The sequence below is a fragment of the Amyelois transitella genome, chromosome 25 (assembly GCF_032362555.1).
Source record: "Amyelois transitella isolate CPQ chromosome 25, ilAmyTran1.1, whole genome shotgun sequence".
NCBI lineage: Eukaryota > Metazoa > Arthropoda > Insecta > Lepidoptera > Pyralidae > Amyelois > Amyelois transitella.
In genome coordinates, this window is record NC_083528.1 from 4,915,687 (window position 1) to 4,930,405 (window position 14,719).

At 39.6% G+C, this 14,719-nt stretch overlaps 1 protein-coding gene across 1 annotated transcript in view; it reads right to left on the reverse strand.

The window, feature by feature from the left end:
- Positions 1-14,719, reverse strand: part of LOC106135237 (rho GTPase-activating protein 190) — a 44,471-nt gene that overhangs the window by 12,996 nt on the left and 16,756 nt on the right. The window contains exons 13-30 of the mRNA XM_060951499.1: positions 13,783-13,898; positions 11,706-11,855; positions 10,817-10,919; positions 10,330-10,492; positions 9,909-10,015; positions 9,355-9,449; positions 8,692-8,847; positions 7,963-8,107; positions 7,424-7,530; positions 6,615-6,796; positions 5,591-5,735; positions 4,277-4,389; positions 3,872-3,949; positions 2,371-2,480; positions 1,764-1,859; positions 961-1,059; positions 488-578; positions 101-209 (exon numbers count right to left, since the gene is read on the reverse strand). Of these exons, the coding sequence (XP_060807482.1) occupies positions 101-209; positions 488-578; positions 961-1,059; positions 1,764-1,859; positions 2,371-2,480; positions 3,872-3,949; positions 4,277-4,389; positions 5,591-5,735; positions 6,615-6,796; positions 7,424-7,530; positions 7,963-8,107; positions 8,692-8,847; positions 9,355-9,449; positions 9,909-10,015; positions 10,330-10,492; positions 10,817-10,919; positions 11,706-11,855; positions 13,783-13,898 (2,165 nt within the window). The remainder of the gene's footprint in view (positions 1-100; positions 210-487; positions 579-960; positions 1,060-1,763; positions 1,860-2,370; positions 2,481-3,871; positions 3,950-4,276; positions 4,390-5,590; positions 5,736-6,614; positions 6,797-7,423; positions 7,531-7,962; positions 8,108-8,691; positions 8,848-9,354; positions 9,450-9,908; positions 10,016-10,329; positions 10,493-10,816; positions 10,920-11,705; positions 11,856-13,782; positions 13,899-14,719) is intronic.

Sequence of the window (14,719 nt, forward strand, 5' to 3'; positions counted from 1 at the left end):
GCAAGGGATATAGACGTGACCATATATATATGTATGTATATTTTCTCTTAAGAAAGATTACAAAAAAATCCAGGTATTCTGATGACAACCCGATACTTACCGTTTCTTATAATGCCTAGCGTTGTGCCGCCTCCTGTGTATCCGCGCAGCACTAGCGCCGCCGCCGGCCGACGCGGAACTAGAACCGGAACTGTCCGTTTCTGAGAGGGCTAAACAGGAATAGATAATAAAAACGTTAAGATCACTTACACATAATATATCATATCTAATGTATCTATGTATTTTTCTGTGTAAATTTAAGATTCTTCTTTTAGGCAATAGGCTACCGATTGGCATAAGAAAGTTCGCGTAAAAACTGACTTAACCAATACGATCGTGAACAAAAAAAGTACCGGTACTAATGTCAGTGAGATGACGATGTAGTGACAATGAAGCTCATGTTAAACACTTGTTGAGGGATGGTTTAAAATTAATAAAGTGTACAAACATGGCTGATGTAAAGGAGCTTTTTCGTGCCGCCGGTGTCGCCGCAATCGCATCATAGATGGCGCCTCCATGTATTCGTTGGGTTCCTTTATCTGTAAGTATAGGAACAGTGTATATTATTAAATCAAATTAGCGTACTATTCTCGAACGATCATTTGATGAATGATTACTTGTTCTCGAATCCCTAATACCAACTTCTGGATCACAGTTCGAACACTCAAGATTGTATTCTATATATCTTTCACTGTAATAAACTGTTCATTTCACACGACTTCAAAAAAGGAGGTTCTCAATTCGACCATTTTTTTTTCCATCACACTAAAATCGCATCATTTTCTTTCGTCGCCTTCACTCATCTTGACGATGCTGCTATTAGAAAGCAAAGTTCCTATAGGTTTTCACATTTGCTACAAGTTTTAAACTTTTACCGCCACCTGCGCGAAGATAATGAAATAAGGAATTGTGAAAGCATACCTGTGCGTACTGCACGTCAAGTTCTGTCTCTGAACTGACGCCGGACGGGTGGTGGTGGGTTTGTTGGCCGCCGCCGTGCGACCAGCCGGACCTCTGCGACTGAGACACGACCAAAATGTATAGAAGACATTTAAGACAAGTAATATCCGTGTAGTAGAAAAAAAAACATTAACCCAACCAACAATTAACCCATTAACAAAATAAACCAACGTTGTGAAACCAAATGATATGACAATTATTAAGTGATATGAAGTATCCCATAATAATGAATAAATTAAGATTTTTTTTTTTTTTAATTTTTACTATGCCCCCAAAAAAAGTATTTGTATTGACTATCCCCGCTGCACTGTCTGTCACTGTCACTGTCACTCAAACGGTTAGGAAGCAAAGTCAATAATGACAACCGTTTAATGGAACAGACGTCACATGTGGTGTGTTGGTGGTGCTTAAAATATATATTTTATGTGTTGAAGGGGGCGAACACTACAATCCGACATTGTATAAAAAGAAGTCAGACGGTGGTCACTTCAATGTAGTAATCTGATCCTCTTATTGGGAGAGTTTTATGTCCACGATTGGCGATCGATAAAATTCTTGCTGTCAGGGGTCAACGTTCGTTAATAACTTCAAGTCAGGAGTACCCAAAACCAATTTGCTTTGATACTTTATTTATTGCCTAGCTCACTCAGGGATCTTGGCAAGTTAACAAGGTGTAGTCTTTGCTTATCTCACCGAAAAAGACGAGTGACTTTATGTATGTATGTATGAAGAAATGTAGTTTTAATTTAACGAGTTTCTCTCACCTTTCTGTCTCTGTTGGAATGCGGCGGCCCGATTGTGATGTGCTGAAGCGCGTCGCTGACCATGGTGTAGTTGTTCATGTCTAATTTGCCAGGTTGCTGAAGGAAAACAGACATTTCGTTTATGCATTAATTTGAATAAAATACTGGAAATTATTCTAAAATATGTTTAGTCATGGAATACAATTTAAAATATTTCGAGATCAAAAAGAAGTGTCTGGACATATATTTATTTGGTAAACTGCGCTGGTTCGTTTTTCAAATCGGTTTGCTTTACTCGCTGCTTAGTAACGAAAAATTTAAATTTTCCCTCATATATGTGAAGACAGTTTAAATAGAGGATAGAAAATAGCCTATGTCACTACCGAAGTTATATTTTATATCCGTGCCAAATGTCGTGCAAATCAATCCAGTAGTTTTTGAGTTTATTCGTTACAAACATACAAAAATACAAATACTATCTATTTATTAACAATGTTTATTAATATCTATTAACAACGAGCAGCTGAACGTGGCCATTCAGTCTTATCGGGACTATTGTCTCTTTCTACCGCGTAACGGATATAGACGTGACTATATGTATGTATGTGTATTAACACTGTGGACCCACCTTCAAAGTCTGGGCGTGCCTGGGCCTCTGCGGCGGCGGGAGCGGCTTGCTGGGGCCCATGGTGAAGGCGCGGTGCCCGTAGCTGGCCGGCTGCCACAGGCCTCCGCCGTCTGTCATCATCATAGATCGGAATAGGTAGATTGATTTTATGTACTTGCATCATGAATAACCATAAAAAGCATAACATGGATAAGCCTCTTTTCCGGAATTCCATTTCAGTACTTATTCTTCATCCCACTTGTAAAAATTCCGGAAAAAATCTTAATAATTTACAAATCTCGCAATCCCGGACGGAGGCATGTCCATATTAATATATACGTTTCAGTTCATTGGCTCCAATTCAATCTACCTATTCCGATCTTTGGTCATCATACTCTCTGATTACACTGCTACCACGTTTGTATCATAGAGGCAATATTCAAATGAAAACTCAATATAGAGACTTTGACGAAGCGTGTTGCTGGTGTGTTTTAGAATATATAGTTAGAATTTGATAAAGATAAATGCTGATAATACCTACTGTACAAAACACAATAGATCAACTGCTTATGACTTTTTTTATTAAAGAAAAATTAAAAACTTTGTTACAAATAAATTAAACTGAAAATACCAAAGCAATGTTGACTTATTAAATACATTTTAAAAAATAAAATAAAAAAAAACACTCCAGGTGTGAATGAAACAGTACAGAAAAAAAATTTGAACATGCTTTATCTACAAAAAATGTATAAGTTTTACTTAAACAAAATTATTGTAAAGTATGAATACGAACATTTACATTTTAAATCCAAAACACTGCATTTTTATAAATAAAAATATTTCCTTAACCGAAAAACACGAAAATACTATTCTACCGTCATGCAAAACATCTTCAAATTAAACAAAACGGACATTGCATTCCTGTATTTTATTAGACGTGAAAAAAAAAACAATCTATTCTACACACGATTGTGAACCTTCCCATGTCAACTTTATGGCTCATATTTGCATGCAGTCACCTGATTCGTGTGTGCTGAGCGAATCCTCCGAACAGTTGAGATCCGCTGCGTTTACGTAAAATTATTTTTATTGATTATTTTTATATTAGTTAAATTTTGTCCAATTGTTTTGTAAACTAATATTCTTACAATGAGAATATGCTTCAAACGATCAACTAAATTTATAACTACGATCCAAGCAGCTGAATGTGGCCATTCAGTCTTTTCAAGACTGTTGGCTCAGTCTACCCCGCAAGGGATATAGACGTGACCATATGTATGTATGTATGTACGATCCAAGTTAAGGTTGTTAAGGTCACCAAAAACTGTAACTGTAGATGTCGTTCAAACGATTATCAGCTGAACTTTCCACTTCCACGTCTACTCATAGTACGAACGCCAGGATATTGGTTCATAATTAATAAATTTTCTTTATTAATATACTTAATACTTAATAAAAAAAAATCAGATATTATTATTTGACACTTAATTAAATATTACATGTATAAACGTTGATAACTCACGTGATAGATCAGCGTGCATGCGATGGTCGGGGGGCGCTGGTTCGGGCGGAGTGCTGGGCGGCGGGTACACGCTAAATCCTATAGTGAGGTAAAAAAAAAGTTGTGAAATTTGAGAAAAGACACAGACTGTCATAAATGACAAGTTTATTTATTTGTACCAACAGCATAGATATAAAACATTTCCATATTCCTTTTTAAAAGGTTCCAAAAAAAGTTTCTAATTAAAAAAAAATCCTTAGGGCCAATTCAAACCGAGAGAAATGCGGAAATGTTTATTATTTTGTGTAGAAGATTTAATTTTGAAAAAATTACTGCTTTGCGTCGATTTTTGTCTTGGTGTGAACTAACCCTAACAGGTTTAATAATGAACTACATGTTAAATTAAGAATAAAAAATCAATATTACCTTTCAGAAAGCCTCTATTCTTATTGTTCATAGTGTCGCTGTACTCGGAATCTATCTCTCTGGAGTCGGGCCCGATGAGTAGATCCAGCGAGTTTGTTAGTTTGTGCTCCATCCTGCGAAGACAAAACGTTCATTTTTGTACATGAATCGGAATCCCAACTAACATTATAAATGCATAAGTTTATTTGTTTGTTTGTAACCTCAACGAGATAGGAGGGGAAGGTGTCAGAGACTATAGTGCTGTGCTATGGATGTAGAGATATAGTACCCTGTGGCTAACAATCCTACTAATATTACAAATGCGAAAGTTTGTATGTCAGTATGGATGTTTGTTACTCTTTCACGCAAAAACAACTGAAACGATCACGATGAAATTTGGTACGTAAGTAGCTGAAGACCCAGAACAACATATAGGCTACTTTTTATCCCGGAATTCCCGCTGGATTGATAGGGTTTCCATGCGGACTCGGACTCTAGTCGTGGGCTATGAGCGGGGAGAGTGGCGGGGTGGGGGGGCGTGCAGTACCGACCGGGGGGCGGGCGCGCGCGGCGGCAGCGCGGGGCGCGCGGCGGCCACGTCGGGCAGGTTGGGGGAGTGGTGGGGGGTGGGGGGGCGTGCAGTACCGACCGGGGGGCGGGCGCGCGCGGCGGCAGCGCGGGGCGCGCGGCGGCCACGTCGGGCAGGTTGGGGGAGTGGTGGGGGGTGGGGGGGCGTGCAGTACCGACCGGGGGGCGGGCGCGCGCGGCGGCAGCGCGGGGCGCGCGGCGGCCACGTCGGGCAGGTTGGGGGAGTGGTGGGGGGTGGGGGGGCGTGCAGTACCGACCGGGGGGCGGGCGCGCGCGGCGGCAGCGCGGGGCGCGCGGCGGCCACGTCGGGCAGGTTGGGGGAGTGGTGGGGGGTGGGGGGGCGTGCAGTACCGACCGGGGGGCGGGCGCGCGCGGCGGCAGCGCGGGGCGCGCGGCGGCCACGTCGGGCAGGTTGGGGGAGTGGTGGGGGGTGGGGGGGCGTGCAGTACCGACCGGGGGGCGGGCGCGCGCGGCGGCAGCGCGGGGCGCGCGGCGGCCACGTCGGGCAGGTTGGGGGAGTGGTGGGGGGTGGGGGGGCGTGCAGTACCGACCGGGGGGCGGGCGCGCGCGGCGGCAGCGCGGGGCGCGCGGCGGCCACGTCGGGCAGGTTGGGGGAGTGGTGGGGGGTGGGGGGGCGTGCAGTACCGACCGGGGGGCGGGCGCGCGCGGCGGCAGCGCGGGGCGCGCGGCGGCCACGTCGGGCAGGTTGGGGGAGTGGTGGGGGGTGGGGGGGCGTGCAGTACCGACCGGGGGGCGGGCGCGCGCGGCGGCAGCGCGGGGCGCGCGGCGGCCACGTCGGGCAGGTTGGCGGGCGGCGCCTCCAGCCGGAACGCGCGCTCGATCTCCCCCTTGCGCTCCCACACCTCTTTGAAGAACGGCGTGTAGAACGCCGCTGTCAACGAAAAAAAACAAACGTTTTATTTATTACAACACATCAATACACGAAGAGAAAAAAGCAGACTTAGTGTAGCATGAAAAAAAAGTGAAGCATCGTAATGGAGGCATTGTACGCATATGTGAGTTACAGAAAACTTGCAATTCCGTGAGATGATTTCGACGCATCTATGACGTAATGGCGGCCGACTGTCACACTATTGGTGAAAGTGCGTGCTTGAGGCATGTACATCTTCATTTTGCAATATAGTAAAACTCCTTCCGCCTTTTTTTCTACGTCTATGGTGCAACAGATATTAGTTACAAAACGAACAAATTGACTTTTTATTATTAAGTCCTAGTGCCACTGCTAACCAATAGTTTAAAGTGATGAAACGTAGCACCAATTTCGCCAAGCTGAGTAATAATATTTTATTATTCGCAAGCTCATTGCCTTAAATAATTTCATGTTTATAAGCCTATCCCTTAATCGCCTTATACGACATCCATGGAAAATGGATGGAGTGATCCTATTCTTTTTTCTATTGGTGCCGCAAGGCAGCAACCTATCACTATATGAATCTCAATTATATCATAAATCTAAACAGCCGAACGTGGCCTATCAGTCTTTTGCAACACTGTTATCTCTATGCACCCCACAAGGAATAAACACGTGATTATATGTATGTATACATACATACATAAAACCACGCCTCTTTCCCGAAGGAGCAGGCAGAGACTACCACTTTCCACTTGCCACGATCTCTGCATACTTCCTTCGCTTCATCCACATTCATAACTCTCTTCATGCAAGCTCGGCGGTTTCGGGTACTTTTGACCTGACCCTTTACCAATTTATGTATATAATATAATAATAAACGATTATATCAACACTCACACTTGTTCTCGCCGCTGCAGGTATACGTGGTGAAGTGAGCGTTCAGCTTGTCCGCAGTAGCATTTCCTTCGGTGATGAGAGCGTGGCCCACGTCCGTGCCGAAGAATGTCGCGGCCGAGTTACCGCCATCGGTCACGGCGACCATTTGTATGGGGAGATTTGGAATGTTCATTGAGAATGCGCTGTAAATTGAAATTTGCATTTAGTTTGTTTGTTATATATTTATCGCATAGAAATTTACACAGTAACAAGAAAATATAGTACATACAAATATAATACAAATATAGTTATAAAAGAAACAAATCACTTGCAATGGCGGACTTGTCCCATGAAGGGATCTCTTATAGTCAACCGGCAAGCAATAAAGGAACTAGATAATTCAGTAAAAAGCGGAAAGTCACTGTGTGTGTGTGTTAGCAACAATATAATAGTAACAGAAATACTAACACTAAAGCCACTAAATATATATGTATAAACTCATTAATAAATAAACATACATAAACTAAGATAAATATTAGTATGTCTAACTCTGGGATTACCATCAAATCAAATAACTTATTGATGATTAGGAAAAACAATAGATCTTACAAATAAGATAGTAAAGTCGCTAGTCTAGTGGTCAGCTAGTTTGTCTATCACGTTGGCGTTCAAGGTTCGTTTCCCAACTATGTATTGTTTGTGTTCGAAAAAATATACTTTTGTGTGCGTGGACTAGAACAACAGAATACTTTCTTAAATGAAAAGCGGAGCTCGGTCGCCTAGGTACTTTTACGATAATTGAAACGATTCTTTAATTCAACTGTACTTACTTTAATGTAGCGAGACTAGCTTTTCTTTTAGCGGAATAGATCAATATGAAACCGTGTATTAGTTCCTCCCTAAACTGCGTGGCGCCGTGGAAACTCGATATTATAACCTGAAAAATAATAAAAAGTAAAAATAAACCAGAGCGAGCAAGGAAAAAGAAAGCAAGTGCGTTTTGATAGTTACTGAGAATATTGATCTTCACAGAACTTACATACGTAATATCTCCTTCCCAAAAGGGAAAGCAGGTACTTGATTTTTTCACTTGCCACGAACACTGCATCATTTGTTTAAACAATTTTTTTATGCAAGCTCGTCGGATTTACCTCTCACGTGGATGTCGTAAAAGGCGACTATGAGAAAAGCTAATAAACTTGAGATTCTTTTTGTAGTCGACGAGCTTGCAACCCGTCACAATTTGAATCTCAATTCTATCATAAATATTCTAGTCAATGTTATATTATAAAGGATATTTTATCTGTCTATTTAATCTACCTTTACCTTCCCACGTTCTCATTTAGCACACTTTTATACTTAAACTCACCTCAACCTTCCTCTTAGAGTCTCCCAAGAAAGTCTCGATAACTATAGAGCGATCACCGGTCAAGAAACAAGCACGATGCGATAGTAACGGACTCAGCACTCGCTCCGGAGAATACGGATCGTCGCAAAACATGCACACCATTATTCTGAAATTCAAACATTGGTTTACATATCTAAGTAAAATTATAAAAAGTAAACGATTAAGTTAATGAGTAATAAGTACCAACATAAAAAGTACCAAATTTTAGTAAAAACTACGAAATATTCCATGGAGTTCAGTTGACATTGAGCTATAAAGCCACAAGTAATAATTAATACACTCGGTAACACGATATATAGAAAAAGGACGGACATAAATTCTCTGTCAGACCCAATAGTTAATGCTTCTAGTCTGATTTGAATTCTGAATTGACTGTAGGAAATACTACATTTGTATTTTATACAATAAAATTTAAATAAAAAAAAAAACATTTATACTTATATATCGTTACCAAGTAATAACAAATCACTCACAAACTGTGACGTGTTTAAGTTATGAGACTGCGTGTATATAGATTTGACACCTTTTTTTAATTACACAGATAATGACTGGTAAAGAGGAATCTCTACCAAACTCTATTGAGTGGAAATTCTGTAATCAGCTTGCATTCCTGTATTTATGTAATTATGTCGCGCTATTTTTTACTGTATTTTTTTAGACACATACATACCCTTTAAAGGTGAAACTTACTTGATATCAGAATCGAAGCACACAATAAGATCTTTATAAAGATGCGCGTAGCTCGCTTTCTCCCTGTTCGCCCTGATTAACTCCTGTATAGCGTCGGCGGTCAGCGCTTCGGTTCCTAACTCACTGACTGACGCTTCCATGTAGGAACAATGTAGACTGAAATATACATCGTAAGTTTTACTTAGACCAAAGACATATTTTTAATGATGGTGACCGCTAATTGGTCTTGAAAAGGTTCCGTACCATTATATTTTTATCAAAATTAGCCCATAGCTCAATCACAAATATAATTAGCATAACAGCTGAACGTGGCCTGTCAGTCTTTCAAGACTGCTGGCTCTGTCTACCCCGCAAGGGTTATAGACGTAATTATATGAATGAATGAATGAAAATCCGTATTAAATAGCCCATTCCAAAGCTCATAAACTAAAAGATCGATTTGTTTATTTATACCATTTGTTGTTTAAAAATTCTTATTGAGTTTTATATTGCCAATTCATTCCATAATATTTCACTGCTTGCTTAGGGGACCCCTGTACAATATAAATGATATTTCCCTTCTCCATTCTCTCAGGAACTTCCGCCTGACCTCTATGATACTGTTAAGAGGAACTCTATGCTATTTCGATACTTTTATGGTAAGAAAAAAGAAGCAATACATACTTGTCAGCAAGATTCTGTCCCTCCTCTTGTAGCCGCACGATCTCCTTCTTGTCCATGCCTTCGTCTTGTACAAAGATCACTACCAGAGGTAGACCCTGAACAACAATAATGGATGTTATATGATCGGCCTGGCTGGGACAATTAACTACAGACAACGTCTTTTCTAAACCACATTATTTAATATTATATATTTTTTTAAAATTTATTTTTGGGTTTACAAATGTATGAGTATAACTTGTGTGCAGTCAACGACGGAGTAAAAAAAACCCCTTATCAAAGATACCCAAATCATAGGAGAGTTAAGTTTTTCTGTACTGTACAGACTGCCTTTATCGAATCTCGACCCGAGTTTCGTAGTCAATAGCATAGCATTTATGTTCATATATATATATATATATATTTGAGATGCATTATTCGATTATTTTCATCAGGTTGCAAAATATGTTGACGAAGAAAAGAAACACAACGGACTTCATCACCTAACATCGATCATCAGAATGCTGCTAAATGTGTGAAGATAGAAAGAGACAGGAATGTACAAATGATGCAAAAACCTGAAACGGTTGTTTGTCCTCTTGTTCCAGACTGGTGAGTAAAGTCTTCTCGGTGCACCCCCTGATGTATTCGAACGACTCCTGATCTTGGTACACGCACAGGTAACCTGGTCGAAAAAATAATAATTTCATTTGTGTATAAAGTTTCTGAAATGCTTGTAAGTAGAATTGGAGTAATCTTATTCAGATCCCATAAAATTCTTGTCTCAGTTCAAACTGTTGTATAATCGACGCAACGTTTGCACAATTTAAAATAAGTATACCGTTTATAATTTTATTGGTAGACTAGAAATATACTAAATGTGATGACTATATTAATCTATTTATTTTACATCGTTGTAAGAAGCGTCATCGACCAATCAGATCGCGTTCGCGAATGGCGGAGCACTGTGATTGGTCAATTCAGAAATAACGGACATACCATTGGCTGCGAAGTCATCTATGGACGTGTTCTCCGTAGCGGTGAAGTCGTCAGTTCGCACGCGCTGTTCTACACGCCATTGTTGATTGGATATCATGATTCGCCGCTCAGAATCGCAACCGGCTAATAGACGCTTGCCAAACTCGCCCGCTATTCCTTCCACCTGTATGTGAGTAAAAATAATTAAAAAAATATATTTAGTTGCTACTAGCTTTTGTTCCCTAAGGTGAAGCCCTAGTTTCCCTAGCCCTAGTTTAGCCCTATGTAGTAGGAGTTTAACTTTGACACGGGAACTTAATTTCTACCACAGACGTTAGTAATCTACCTATGTAACCTAAAATCAACAATCAATATTGGGACACAATCTGATGACTTGAAATTCTTTTAAATCACTATCCATTTTAGACACCAAGGAATAGACAAATAACTGGCCTGTGATTTCAGTCAAATTTTGATGCTAATAAATGAACAAATAAAAATAACTTACACCAAGTATAATGACATTGATTTGATTAGAGTCCGTGGTGAGGGCCCAGGGCGCGGCGGGCGGACCAGCGTGGCACTGAGACTCGCCCATCGATGTTAGAGATCTGAAAAAAAAAAGATTTTTTGTGATTACAGAAAGCGTTAAAAAAAGACGAATACTCTATTCATAAGTAGCGTATCTATCGCATATCCGAAAAATTAACTAACCTCATTTATACTGTGTTTTAGATAAGAGGTCAGTAGCAAGTTCATATATTCGAAAATGTAAATAATGTTATGGGTCCCTAGCGGAAATAGCTTTTCCTGTAATATAATGCGCAACGCTATAATGTCAATAATACTCGTAGATAGATAAAACGTTTTATTGCACCATAAAAGTAAAACATACAACACAAAAGAGGCAGATAGATAATGCTTTTTTTGTCTTATATAGAGCAAAAGTTTTGATTTTTACATACATAAAATCACGCCCCTTGCTCGAAGGTATACGCAAGGACTGTCTCGAACTGCATACTTCTTTCGCTTCACCCACTTTCGTAAATCTTCATGCGAGCTAGCTGGTAAAGGGTACTTTTGACATGACCTTCCGTTACTATAAAGGTACACATATAATAGTGTACAAGGCGTTGGAACAGCATCAGTTTGTGAGACAACTTCATACAGACCGACATCGTACACCCTGTATATATAGCTGCGACGGAGGACTCACCCAACTTTGGTGTTGAGTATGACGGGCAAGGTGGCGTCCAGACACTTGGCGGCGGCGGGACAGTGCTCCCGCATGGGGCAGTGCACGAAGCCCAGGTGTTGGAACAGCATTAGTTTGTGAGACAACTTCATACAGACCGACATCGTACACCCTGTATATATAGATGCGACGGAGGACTCACCCAACTTTGGTGTTGAGTATGACGGGCAAGGTGGCGTCCAGACACTTGGCGGCGGCGGGACAGTGCTCCCGCATGGGGCAGTGCACGAAGCCCAGGTGTTGGAACAGCATCAGTTTGCGGTCTTGCTCCATGCGGTCTAACATTTTGTATCTGAAAAAAAGTTATGAGTTTAATATTGTGAAATACTTGAGATGACTGCGTAATCCCGGTTTCATTGAATATGACCGTATGTCTTACAAGCCATCCTGCTTTCCGCGACTGATACGTATTTTTTACTAATCAATATTTAAGACTTCTCGCACTTTGACACCCATCAAAAAATGAAGTTTCATACAAACTTCCAACCCTTATTTTTCGCCCTTGAGATGCATTTTTCAAAATCCAATGTTTTAATGATTATTTCATACTAACCAAAATTTAATTCTAAAATTCATGTGCCCTACGTTAAAATTGACGAAATTTCATACAAATTTACAACCCCTATTTCACCGCGAAAGGAATGCTTTTTTTAAAATCTTATTACTGTATTCGAATTTAATCATTTACTGAACAAATCTAACATTTCATGTGTCCAACATTAAAAAATGACAAAGATTCATACAAACTTACCAGCCCTATTTCACCCCTATAGGAATGCAATTTTCAAAATCCAATAAATGAATTAATATTTTAATCTAACCGTGAATTTAAATCTAATGTATCCAACACTAAAAATAACGAAGTTGCAACCCCTATTTCACCCCCCTTAGGAATACAATTTACAAAATTCAATTTATGAATTATTATTTTAATCTAACCGTAAATTTAAATCACAATTTTCTGGTGTCCAATACTAAGAATTACGAAGTTTTATACAAACTTGCAACCCCTATTTCACCCCCTTAGGAATATAATTTTCAAAATCCAATTAATGGGTTAATAATTTAATCTAACCGTTAATTCAAATCTAAAATTTCAAGTAATTATCCCACACTAAAAATGACGAAGTTTAATACAAACTTGCAACCCCTATTTCACCCCCTTAGGAATAGAATTTCCAAAAATCCTTTCTTAGTGGATCCCTCCTAATTAAAATCTACCTTCCTGCCAAATTTCATCTTTATTGGCTCAGTAGATTTCGAGATTTCGTGATTCCTAAGTGAGTGTTTTTCGTTTTTATATATATAGATAATAATTACTAGTTACCATATCTTTTAATACGATATTATTATTTATTCTATAAATATTCACACTATGATCATTGGTCTCATTTGACGGGCTGACGGACAGCCGGCTCTGTGGCGCAGCGGTAGTGCGCTTGTCTGTTACACCGAAGGTCCCGGGTTCAAAACCCGGTCAAGGCATGATGAGAAACGACCTTTTCTAATTAGCTTGGGTCTTGGATGTTTATCTATATAAGTATTCATTATATAATATATTATCGATGAGTTAATATCTCGTAACACAAGTTTAGAACTTCGAGGCTATCTCTGTAATTTATCTAGGCTCAATCTGTGTAATTTATTTATTCATCTTCTATAAGACTCCGTTATTCAAAGTACAAACACGGGATAGGCTTATAAGCGTCAAATTCTTTTTTAGGCGATGAGCTAGCTACCTGTCACTATCTAAATCTCAATTCTATGATTAAACTAAACAGCTGAATGTGGCCTAAGTCTTTTCAAGACTATTGGCTCTGCCTACCCCACAAGGGGTATAGATCTAACTATATGTATGAATGTATCTTTTTATCTTAAGACTTGAGTGGTGTGAGGTAATCACAACATCCCCGACTTAAACAAGCTTAAACAAGTGACCTTCGCTTCGCCTTCCCCCTTCGCCTTAACAATCGCTTTCAACTCTCCGACAATTTTTATTTCTTACTTCGTCCGCATGGAAACTCTATCAATCCCGCAGGAACTCCGGTTATTTTGAGTCTTCAGCTAGGTAGCTGAAGACTCAAAATAACCTAAAACATCATGTAGGTACATACCAAATTTCATCGTAATCGGTTTCAGTAGTTTTTGCGTGAAAGAGTAACAAACATCCATACTGACATACTCAAAGACATTCGCATTTATAATATTAGTAGGATTACCTAAAATCATCCTGCAGGACATCTGTTATCTCTTTGATGTCCTCCTGAGTGACGGTTCCCGTGGGCGAGATGCTTTTGAAGTGGTAGAACAGATCTGCGTGTTCTAATAGCAATTCCTGCAACAATTAAAGTGTTAAGCAAATAATTATCTATACGTAAAAAACAAGGTAGTTGAGAATTAAAATACTTAATATTTAATTAAAATCGATTTATTTACTCGTACTTCTTTCTATCTTCTATTTCTAAATTTGGATTATTGTGAAGTTGACGGCATCGAAGAAAATGCTGCAGTGCAATTTGTTACCGCTTCTGCTGCACTGACGCTTTGGAAGCGGCACTAAACTTATTTTTAAGTTATTTATTCGACGTCAACCAATGTTTTGAAACCAAAAGATATGACAAATTTGTATGTGATGTTCGAGATGCGACATAACGAGATGCGACATAATCTATACATATAATAAATCTGTAGAAAGGTCAATTCTGTACATTGAAAATATTGAAAAAATAAATAGCAGGGGGTGTTACTGGATCGATACCAAACACAAAAATGTGATTAAAAAAATTTTTGTCTGTCTGTCTGTATGTTCAGGCATCACGTGAAAACTAACGGTTCGATTTTGATGAAACTTGGTATAATTATACCTTATTATCCTGGGCGTAAAATAGGATACTTTTTATCCCGAAAAAATACGAAGAAAAAAAATCTTAATTTTTCAGTTTATCCATAGACGTTGTTCTGTAGAACCGCGAACACACGTTGCGTTCCCGCAGTGGATTTAGCGCCGTAACATGTAGCGCCTAAAGTCGGCTTTGGCTTGAACCGTTTGCTGCACAAGCGGGCCGCTACTAATTACTATGAAAAAAATACTACATAGCTACATTAATTCCCATCAAGCTGAAAATGAGTATAATTATTTAAAACACAATCAAAAGC